This window comes from Symphalangus syndactylus, chromosome 7 (genome assembly GCF_028878055.3).
Source record: "Symphalangus syndactylus isolate Jambi chromosome 7, NHGRI_mSymSyn1-v2.1_pri, whole genome shotgun sequence".
NCBI lineage: Eukaryota > Metazoa > Chordata > Mammalia > Primates > Hylobatidae > Symphalangus > Symphalangus syndactylus.
This window is the reverse complement of record NC_072429.2, coordinates 45,646,325-45,657,956: the sequence shown is the minus strand read 5'-3', so window position 1 is coordinate 45,657,956 and position 11,632 is coordinate 45,646,325. Positions and strand designations below refer to the sequence as shown.

The window sequence follows — 11,632 nt, the reverse complement described above, 5'->3', positions numbered from 1 at the left end:
GCGTGGCTGTAGTCCTAGCTACTTGGGAGGCTGAGGCAGGAGAATCACTTGAACCTGGGAGACAGAGGTTGCAGTGAGCCAAGATCGTGCCAATGCACTCCAGCTTGGCAATAAAGCGAGACTCCGTCTGAAAAAATAATAATAATAATAATAAATCCCATAATGCATTCACCAGAAGACAGTCATGGTGCCACAGCAGGCTGCAGACACAAGGGAAGACTAACCACCTGAGCTGCCTCTGCCTGTCTAAATGAGCATCTGAGTCCAGTACCAAGGAGTTGGAGAAGGCTTTTTTGTGGGCAACATCGTGGAGAACCTAGATGAGAAACCCTGAGTACTGGCTAGAGGTGAGTCCACTATTTTTCCAAAGTCAGAAAAGCACACTTCTTCCAAATGCACAAAAGATCTGTTTGTAAATCAATGATTAAAGAAGATATGTAGAGAGATGTCCTAGTTCATGTCTGCTGAGAGACCAGGTTGTTGAGGAGGACCCAGTGAAACTTCTTCAGACTGCAGTAGAAATACTCGCTATATACATAATTATCTGGCTTCCCAGTGGAAGAAATAATAATGCCCTTTCTGGGGACATTATTTTCACATGCAGAATGTGCAGGATTGTTAAGAGACATCAATTATCTACAAAGCTACTTACCCACTTGTGATTTTTTTTCTTCTCAACATGCAGACTAAAGCCAGCCTAAACTGATTTTTAAAAATCTACTAAGCCTCATGTAAGGAATAGAGCATCACTACTGGTGATGCTACCAACCTTGAAGAGGTTGGGGAAACAGGAAGATAGCAGTCCACCTTTTAAACATCATTAATAAGAAGTCTGTATATAAGTGCTGGCATTAGGAGGAAGCCAAGAACAGTGTAGACAGTGGAGCTCAGAAGGCAGGCCACAGACCCTGATGATAGTTTCGTTGTAGTCTCAGCAATGCACCAAGATGTAACAGTCTCTTCTTGTCTGAGATAACACCCAGAGTTCTTTGTCCTACCTCCAAGAAGACACAAAGGTGAGGTTGGAGCGAAAGTTTAATAAGCGAAACAAGAAAGTTCTCTGTCAGCAGAGAGGGGGGCCTAAACGGGGTGCCCCATGTGAGGCTGGGGTCCAGGGTTTTCAGGGGCTGGGAAGAGGAAAGAATATGCTTAGTCCCAGGGCTGTCTTGGAGAACATGTGACTCAGCTTGACCCGACACCAACCAGAAAGGTTTGCCCGGGGCCTTGGGTTGGGAACAATCAGGGGCTGAAGTGATGATTCATAGAGCCAGACTTACAGTCCAAAAAAGAAAGGAAAGTGCCCACCGGAACCCACTAGAGCCCACTGTGCCCCTGCCCACAAAAGGAAAAGAAACTTTTTCCTGGGAGCCTGCTGACTATACAAAGGACAAAGGCATTTCTATGCCAGGCCTTGTTCCCTTATCTGAGTGGGCCGGAGGTCTGTGCAAGTTTTTATCCAAATGGGCCGGAGGCTTTTCTATCTGTGCATCTGTGGGCATGTCTCCAGGCACAACACCCTGTTCTAGTTCCTTATCGGTGCCTGCAGCTTGAATTTTTTCCCAGGCTCCTTTTTATGTTATGGGGGGATGAGACACTGACCCATGGGCTGGGGGCTCTCCAGGGACCCTTCCCTTGCTGTCTACCTAAGGCAAGCTAACTAACTCCTTTCAGTTTCCGCACTGAAATAATTTGCTTTCTAAAATGGATCTCAGGGAAGACTTCTGGCCTATTTCACATGAATAAATGAATCTCAGAGAAGATGTCTGGCCAATTTCACATGAATCTAGAGAGATCAGAGACAGTAGAGAATTATAGACTTTGAAAACAGGGATTTTAAAGTTGAGGAGTTGCTCAAGTTGGAAATGCAGGCCCTGGACAGAGGGATACTTTCTGGTCTTGAGCAAAAATCTCCAGTAGTTTCAGTCACACAAAAACTTCCTGGAAATAATTATCACCCTCCTTAGAGGTCTGGGCCAGAAGAAAGAGAATCTACATTTCTTCTGAGTTCAGCAACAAGATCATGAAGAAAATGAGCAGGTTTGATACTCCATTGCCAGATATGATCCTTCTGAGATATCACATATACTTAACTACTACAGCTTAGCATCCAGTGAATGCTAGGACACAGAAAGAATTTCTAACTACAATATCTTTCAGCAATGCAAGATGCAGACCCTTTGGCCTTGACAATAGACCAAAAGGTATAATAAATTACAGAAAAGATTTTTCAAAATTAAGGGGCAAATTATGTTATGTGGAAGTGAAGAAAATTTTAAAATAAGGCTAGGCATCAGAAAAATGATTTGATCAATTTAAATCTTAGAAACAAATACCATGGCACTAATTTAAAGAATACAAAAAGCCACAATACAAAAACACAATTAAGAGAAGGGGACAATCCCAGCACTTTAGGAGGCCGAGGTGGGTGAATCACTTGAGGTCAGGAGATCAAGACCAGCCTGGCCAACATGGTGAAACCCCAGTCTCTACTAAAAATACAAAAATTAGCTGGGTGTGGTGGCACAGGCCTGTAATCCCAGCTACTAGGGAGGCTGAGGCAGAAGAATTGCTTGAGCCGGGGAGGTGGAGGTTGCAGTGAGCCGAGATCGTGCCACTGCACTCTGGGTGACAGAGCGAGACTCCATCTAAAAAAAAAACAAATAAAAACAAAGAGAAGGGGACTGTTGTTAAATTCAGAGATTCCATCACTGATTACACACACACAATATAAATTTGGATTCCACTTTTTTCTTCTAAATTTTATTCTAAAATATCACTCTTCTAACTATAGAACAAACATCTAGACTGTCAGATCCTTGAAGTCAGAAACCAGATACCGTTAGTGTCTGAATAGCCACAGTTCAATACAATACATTGTAAATGGTGTGAGTTAAATAAGTATTATGTAGATAAATAATTTGGTGATAGAACCCTCAAATGTCTTTAAACACAGTATTTCAAATTACTATATTTTTGCTTAGAGATCTGAAATGATACAAGTTGTACCCAAATATTGAACACTGAATTAAGCAAATAGGACAGGAAAAAAATTCTCCTGACTTAGATTTCTATTCCTCACTCCCACTATCCTTACTTGCCTCATACTAATTTTGTTGAAGGTATTGAGTTAAATCTTTAATGGATGACACGTAAGAAGGTATGCTGACAACAAAGCTAACTTAGACTATCTCATGGGTGCCAGGCAGCAGGATGGTGGACTCTGAAATGATCCACTTCCTGTTAAATGCCAGTCCCGTTTTCTATTTAACACAGGCCTGCTCCGATGAAGCACCACTCCATAGCTACTGACCATTTAAGTATGGAATATATAACTTAAATCTATAAATAACTTTAAAGTATAAACATGATTTTCTTTTAAAGTAAAAGTAAATAAATGGAAGATCAGCCATAGCTCTGGGGCACACCAGTCATGACACTGAGCCTCCCCTCCCCTAAATGTCCGCAGCAACCCTTACTGGTCAGTATCTCATTTCCCTGACCATCTTGCTTCTGACACTAAGGCTAGAGTTACCACAGAGACTTCATAGATAGCAAAAAGCTTAAGGAAACAAAGTTTCCCGCGGGAATTACATTCTGTCAAATGATAAACCCACATGGTATAGACTATTATTAAGACTGCTAGCCTGCTTCTTTTCAGCTTTAAAGGCTGCTTAAGAAAACTTGTTACTGAAAGAGACCCTGCTAGTGGTCTTGGCGCAACACAGAATAATGGGGCTTACTTTAGTGGTGACAAGAATGACATGGCCAAAGAACAGTTGCTTATCTCCAAGTCTGTGGGGATCAGATAAATGAACTATGTTTTGAGGTTGGGGGTTGTTCTTTGTTTCAGAGGGGTTTTGACAGTGTATATATACATACATATGGTATATAGTTCAATAAAATTACTTCTCTTCTGTTTCATTGCTTAGTCACACCCCATACATAGTTATCATTAAAATTTACTGATGGCCAGTACCAAATTTAGAAGACTCTAGCACTGTAAAGGCATGGGAAGGTATTATGGACCCAAGGTAAACTTCAAGAAAGGGTTGTCCCTAACATGACTCATTGTGGAGCAAAAGCACTAAGTTCTGTCTAGTTCTATCTGAGAGTAGATGACTTTTACCCACAAGTATTGTTAGCAAACAGGGAACAAAAGCTTCTCTTAGCTTTGTCACTTTCTGTTCCCCAGGAAGGTTTCTGGCTGATGGAGGCAGAGAGGACAGTGAGTGACCCAAAATGAATCAACAACCTCTAAATGGGCCAATGAACACCCTTGAGTCCTACCCAGGCCAGGACCCAGAGACTGGAAGCTAAGAACTGTTATCAGCCACATGAATCTTCATCAAAGCATAGGTGCGCATCTTCTTCCTCGAACTAAAGCCCAGCTCCTTTGAGGGGGAGAAGGGAAGCTGGTGCAGGAAGGCTGTGTGGATTCCCCAAGGCCTGATGATACTCTAGACCATCCCTAACCATATAGGCAGAGTGCAGAATATAATCCCACTTTGAAAATGGATAACACTATATTAAGGGTATTGTTTCTTGGGAAAATCCACAATGCTTACTCTGAAACTTTTAACTCAAGAATGTCAAAGCCACACTGGTATGCAGGTACCTTCTCCTCTTAAAAATATAGATGAGGCCAGGCATGGCGGCTCACGCCTATAATCCCAGAACTTTGGGAGGCCTAGGCGGGTGGATCACCTGAGGTCAGGAGTTCATGACAAGCCTGGCCAACATGGCAAAACCCTATCTCTACTAAAAACACAAAAGTTAGCCGGGCGTGGTGGCGTACACCTGTAGTCCCAGCTACTTGGGAGGCTGAGGTAGAAGAATCACTTGAACCCGGGAGGTGGTGGTTGCAGTGAGCCGAGATCGTGCCACTGCACTCCAGCCTGGGCAACAAGAGTGAGACTGCATCTCAAAAAAAAAAAAAAAAAAGTATATATATATATATATATATATATATATATATATATATGGGAGAAAGAGGAGTATTTTGGTATCAAGCACCACATGAAGACGTTTCAAAACTTGAACCACCTAACGTAGTGCACATGTTAAGCAGACTTTAAAAGAGATCCTAGCTGGGCGCGGTGTCTCATGCCTATAATCCCAGCACTTTGGGAGGCCGAGGTGGGTGGATCACCTGAGGTAAGGAGTTCGAGACCAGCCTGGCCAACATGGTGAAACCCCATCCCTACTAAAAATACAAAAATTAGCTGGGCGTGGTGGTGGGCACCTGTAATCCCAGCTACTCAGGAGGCTGAGGCAGGAGAATCGCTTGAACCAGGGAGGCAGAGGTTGCAGTGAGCTGAGATCATGCCACAGCACTCCAGCCTGGGCGACAGAGTGAGACTCCCTCTCCAAAAAAAAAAAAGAGAGACAGAGAGTGATTCTAAGTAATCATTCATACCTTCATACCTATCTTCACAAAATATGGTCAATTCTGGGTTTGGGGGGCTGATATTTGAGATTATATATAGAACTAAATTGTTTGACTCACAACATAGAATCATCCAAACTGCATGTACACACAAACGGCTTTATGCAAAGGCCCTGACAGAATATTTAGTTTTTCAGATTAGGTACATAGGGCCAACCAGCCCACCCTATACATTCCAGCAAGCGCAAGAGCAGCAACTTTCCTATTTCAATACAATTATGGGCAGAAATTATATGATGTAAAATAGAGGCCCTTCCATAAAGTTAAGATTTAGGGTAGAAGAAGGGAAGATAAAACCAAAATTCCCATGAAGTCAAAATTCGGCAGTGGTCTTGTACTCTGCTGAATCCTGTGATGAACTGTAGTCCTCAAACTCATGGACTCAGATCCAGGTTCACCAAGACACTTCAGTATGCTTCCAACTGGCTCATCATCATCTTCCTGCTGTATTCATAGGCCACAAACAGTGCCCCATTGGCAGGGATTGCTCGAATCATAGTAGCTTTCAGTCCAGAATATAAGGCTGCTATTCCTTCATTTCTCACAACACTTAAGAGGGTACCAATAAATCCTGCCTGTTTCCCATACATGGAAAGAACTTGAATTCTGGATTTAATACAATCCACTGGGAACACGACAAGCCAGAGGCAAATTCCAGCAACTCCACCACTTAACATCAAATGGACAGGGCCTAGTTCATCTTTTGATCTCCCTGAGGCAAAAAACGATCGGCTCAGTTCATAGCCACCAAAGAAAAAGAAATAACCCGGTACTTCTTGAAGTAGAGTACTTGAGAGTCCATGGTAGAAGCCCAAGGGGCCATCCTTTTTAAGGATACCCTTCACGACAGACCAAATTGTATTATGGCTTTTTGCTATCTTCCCTGACATCTCCATTTCATACATGGTCTGTAGCCGGCACTTCACAAGCTCAGTGGGGCAGAGAGCCAGTGCAGCAAATGCAGAGGCGAAGGACCCCGCAGCTGCAGTCTGGAGATCATTCAGCTTTGCCTGCTTGTCCATTCCAGCCACTTTCCTGACAAACTGCTGGCAGAACCCGTAGCACATGAAGAGGACCGAGTTTTCGGCGACGTAGGCCATAAGTGCCGGGCCGGTGCCCTTGTAGAAGCCCCGGAGACCCACTTGGGCGTATGTCTTCAGGAAGCAGTCGGTGAGGCCCTTGTACAGGTCAGGGAACGTCTGCATCTTCACTTTTATTGTGTCGAAGGGCTGCCCAGTCAGTACACACGCTGTCCCCCCTGCGGCCCCCGCTGTGAGGTCGACGGCGGCTTGGACGCCAGGACTGGACTTCATGTTCGCTCACTCGTCTGAAGGTCCCAGTGGAAGGCGACTAACTCCCCAGAGCGTGGGACCGGCTTTTCACGTCCAGCCGCAGCAGGCGCGGGGATTGGGGTTGGGGGTTGTGGGGTGGCTCTGCCGCCTGTTCTGGGATCTTACCCCAGTGCGGGGGGAAGCCGCTCAACCCCACGCTCCGCCGCGGGCCGCCCCCTCCCCGCGCACTGAAATAACCCCCAGCTGCCGGCCCCGCGCGCGGCTCACTAGCGTTCCTGCGGCTCCTGGCGCACTGGCCGGGCCCCCAGCCGCTTCCAGCCAGGAGCCGCCATCCCTGCACCCGCAGGCGGGGGACGCGGACCGAATAAATGCTTTTAGTGTACTGCGACTGGGCGCGGTGGCTCACTCCTGTATCCCAGCACTTTGGGTGGCCAAGGCGGGAGGATCGCTTGAGCCCAGGAGATCGAGACCAGCCTGAGCAATATGGCAAGACTCCATATCTACAAAAACAAAAAAATACCCGGGCGCGATGGCACGCGCCTGTGGTCCCAGCAATTCAGGAGAATGAAGCGAGGATCGCTTGAACCCGGGAGGTCGATGCTGCAGTGAGCTATGATCGCGCCACTGCACCCCAGGGTGGGCGACAGAGCGAGGCTCTGTCTCAAAACCAAAACCAAGAAAACATGTAAAGCTTTTCGATAAATTCTTGCAATTATGGCCGGAAACTCTAGACGCCGCTGTTCAACTGGCGGCAAAAGAAATGCTGTCCTAATCAGCCAGCCCTGCTTCTTTTCTTTTCTCTTTTTTTTTTTTTTTTTTTTTTTTTGAGTTAGGGTCTCACTCCGCCGCCTAAGCTGGAGTTCAGTGGCGCGATCCTGGCTCACTGCAACCCCAATCTCCTGGGCTCAAGCGATCCTATCACCTCAGCCTCCTGGGTAGCTGAGACTAGAGCGACTACAGGCGCAAGCCACCACATCTAGCTAAATTTTGTATTGTACAGACGGGGTTTCGCCATGTTGCCCAGGCTAGTCTCGAACTCCTGAACTCAAGCAATCCACCCACTGGCCTCCCAAAGTGTTGGGGCTTACAAGCATGAACCACCACACCTGGCCTATCCCACGCTTCTTACCATGCAAAAAACAAAAATAAACAAACCGAAAAAAAGATGCCCTCACTTGAATAGAGCTTGAATTCAGAGGGTCAATCTACAAGAAAACTGCTTTAAAGTAGGTAAGACAGGCCAGGTGCGGTGGCTCATGCCTGTGATCCCAACACTTGAAGAGGTTGCAGAGGGAGGCTCATTTGAGCCTAGGAGTTCAAGGATAGCTTGGGCAGCAAAATGAGACACCCCTCACCCCTACAAAAAATAAAGTAGAGAAGACAAACTGTCAGAGGCACTGGAACCACAGCAACTCCATCTTGACTAGGGACTGAGTAAAATAAGGCCGAGACCTGCTGGACTGCATTCCCAGGAAGACAGGCATTCTAAGTCACAGGATGAGATAGGAGGCCAGCACAAGATACGGGTCACAAAGACCTTGGTGATAAAACAGGTTTCAGTAAAGAAACCAGCCAATTCCCACCAGAATCAAGATGGCGTAATAAGTGACCTCTGGTCGTCCTTACTGCTCATTATACGCCAATTATAATGCATTAGCATGCTAAAAGACACGCCCACTAGCGCCGTGACCACTTACAGATGCCATGGCAACAACAGGAAGTGACCCTATATGGTCTAAAAAGGGGGAGGAATCCTCAGTTCCGGTAACTTTGGACCCCTTTCCCAGAAACCTCATGAATAATCCACCCCTTGTTTAGCTTACATTCAATAAAAAACTGTAAGTATCCTTAGTCAAGCCGCCCAGGCCACTGCTGTGCCTATGGAGTAGCCATTCTTTTGCTTCTTTTTTTTTTTTTTTTGAGATGGAGTCTCGCTCTGTCGCCCAGGCTGGAGTGCAGTGGCGCAATCTCGGCTCACTGCAAGCTCCGCCTCCCGGGTTCACGCCATTCTCCTGCCTCAGCCTCTCCGAGTAGCTGGGACTACAGGCGCCCGCCACCACGCCCGGCTTTTTGTATTTTTTAGTAGAGACGGGGTTTCACTGTGGTCTCGATCTCCTGACCTCATGATCCGCCCGCCTCGGCCTCCCAAAGTGCTGGGATTACAAGCGTGAGCCACCGCGCCCGGCCTCTTTTGCTACTTTACTTCTCTAATAAACTTGCTTTCACTTTACTCTATGAACTTGCCCCAAATTATTTCTTGCATGAGATCCAAGAACCATCCCTTGGGTCTGGATCAGGACCCCTGTCCGGTAACGAAACGATCTGAGGATTGCTACATGAGACAGTGACTGCTTTTGATCAGAAAACCCTCAGCGAGCTGCCCATGCTCCTGACTTTCCTGGGGGGCAAGGAGGGGAGTAGGGCACTGTGGGAGTCCTTAGCCCTGGAGATGTGCTACTGCTTTCCTGCGGAGCTGGAGAAATGCTACCACATGGCAACATCCCCAAGGATCTGGGGTTGCAGCCCTGGGAACTGGTGGAACATGGAGTCCTTATCATTTCTGAAGACAGAACACGGCACTATAAAATCAGCTTGGAAAACGGATAATATTTATATACTGCATTGCTAAGAAACTTGATAGAAAAGAGCTGGGTGGCTCAGCACCATGCTTTCTAAGTTTTGAGATTCTCTTTGAGGACCCACACAGCCTCATGCAGAAGTAGAAATTTGTCGTTTATACACTGTTGATGGGAATGTAAAATAGTTCAACCCCTATGGAAAGCAGTATGGAGATTTCTCAAAGAACTAAAAATAGAACACCCATTCAACCCAGCAATCCCACTATTGGGTATCTACCCAAAGGAAAAGAAATCATTTTATCAAAAAGACACCTGTGCCGGGGACAGTGACTTACACCTGTAATCCCAGAATTTTGGGAGCCCAAGCCAGGTAGATCGCTTGAGCCCAGGAGCTCCAGACCAGCCTGGACAACATGGCAAAATGCCATCTCTACAAAAAAATACAAAAAGTAGCCGTGCATGGTGGCATGCACCTGTAGTGGCAGCTACACAGGAGGCGGAGATGGGAAGATTGACTGAGCTGAGGAGTTGGAGGCTGCAGTGAGTTATGATCCAGCCTGGGTGGCAAAACAAGACCCTGTCTCCAAAAAAAAAACACCAGAAAACATCTACACTCATATGTTTATGGCAGCACTATTGACAATAGGAAAGTCACGGAATCAACATAAGTGTTCATCAATAGTTGATTGGATAAAGAAAATGTGCTATATGTATACCATGGAATACTATGCAGCCATAAAAAAGAATGAAATCATGTCCTTCACAACATGGATGGAGCTGGAAGCTGTTAGTCTAAGTGAAATATCTTAGAACCAGAAAATCAAATACTGCATGTTCTCACTTATATAAGTGGGAGCTAAACAATGGGTACACAAAGACATAAAGATGGGAATAACAGACACTGGGAAATCCAAAAGTGGGGAGGGTGGGAGGGATTGAGGGTTGAAAACCTACCTGTTGGGTACTATGTTCACTATGTGGGTGACGGGTTCACTAGAAGCCCAAACCTCAGCATTATACAACATACCCATGTAACACACCTGCACGTGTATTCCTTGAATCTAAAATGAAATTCAATTTAAAAAGAAGTAGAAGTTTGGGATATAAATGACATGTCTAGCTTTCAAGGCAAGATGTTTTTTGGACATTAGTGAGGATACCACTGTCAGGACACACTTTTTCCTCCCAGATATTTATAATCCCAGCATTGGAATAAATTCTCTCCAGGCTTACATTCCAAGCCATAGTCGGCCATGGGTAGTAAAAACAAAATCTGGGAGGAAGAAAGTATGCTGAAAGCATTCTCTCTTTCATTTAGAAAACTTTCCTTGTCTAATTATCCTTGGCTGTCAGTTAAAAGTGAGGTACTTCAGAACAATGGTCTCTGAGAATATTTTAAAAAAATTTTTTAATGAGGTACTAAAAAGCAAATTGTGCATGGATAATTTGTCACCAGGTAGTCTTCACTGTAGTAAATAGTAACCTGGGCTTTTCTTTGGGAAATGCCCAAATGTCAGCAGTTGCAGTTCTCTTCTCTGGGACCACAGTTTCTTCAGAGAATGCTCTACCAGCCTTGACTCTGTGTGTGTAGGGTGTGGTGGGGGAGAGGTATGTTATAAACCTAGATACTGATTTAAAGAGAACAAGAGAGGGGAAGAGGGGTGACACACCTAGAGTAAATATATAGACTTTCACATAATTTTTTCCTTATTTGATACTGTGCCTGCTTTCTCTGAGTTTGGGCCTTCTTTGGTTCAATTTATCCAGAAAATAAAATTTCCATCTTCTGTGGGATGGAAAGAGTTATCTGGCTTCATAGAGTGGGATAGAGATCCTGGACACCCAACAACTCTGAACACAGACTTTAATGAATCTCACATCTCTAACCCTACACCTTCCCACATTCCCTGGAATCTTCTGCTTGCAAAAATTTTGCCTCTTACAAGGCTCTATCAAGTGGGTTTGTCTCTCTTTGGTGTAACTACTTGCAGACATTTAGCATGTAACTTTTTCTGATCTATGAATTCATTTATCATTTCTCTGTTTTGGCCTTCAGATAATGGGTTGACATCTCTCATCCACTTTTGTCTCATTTCCTATTCTCTTTGTCCTTAGAGGTTAACATCTTTTAAAAATCCTTTCTGTTGTTTTATTTAGCAGCCTCTTAGGTAAAGCAGAGAGGATGAGAACAATCTGCAATTTGAAAATAGAAAACTTCATTAGGATTTTTAAATCCTTCATGTCATATTTGAGGAATTTTTTTCTATGTTTTGATTTCACTTTCAGGAAAGGGAAGGGGGGAAAAGGGTTTTGTT

At 44.9% G+C, this 11,632-nt stretch overlaps 1 protein-coding gene across 1 annotated transcript; it reads right to left on the bottom strand.

Moving 5' to 3' along the window:
* Positions 1–5,531: 5,531 nt before the first annotated feature.
* SLC25A2 (solute carrier family 25 member 2) lies at positions 5,532–6,946 on the bottom strand. The gene has a single exon (XM_055285933.2). The coding sequence runs from the start codon at positions 6,757–6,759 to the stop codon at positions 5,854–5,856; it is 906 nt and encodes a 301-aa protein (XP_055141908.1). The 5' UTR covers positions 6,760–6,946; the 3' UTR covers positions 5,532–5,853.
* Positions 6,947–11,632: the final 4,686 nt, after the last annotated feature.

Coding starts and splice junctions, on each gene's coding strand:
- SLC25A2 (XM_055285933.2), bottom strand. CDS start 6,759: ATGAAGTCCAGTCCTGGCGTCCAAGCCGCCGTCGACCTCACAGCGGGG.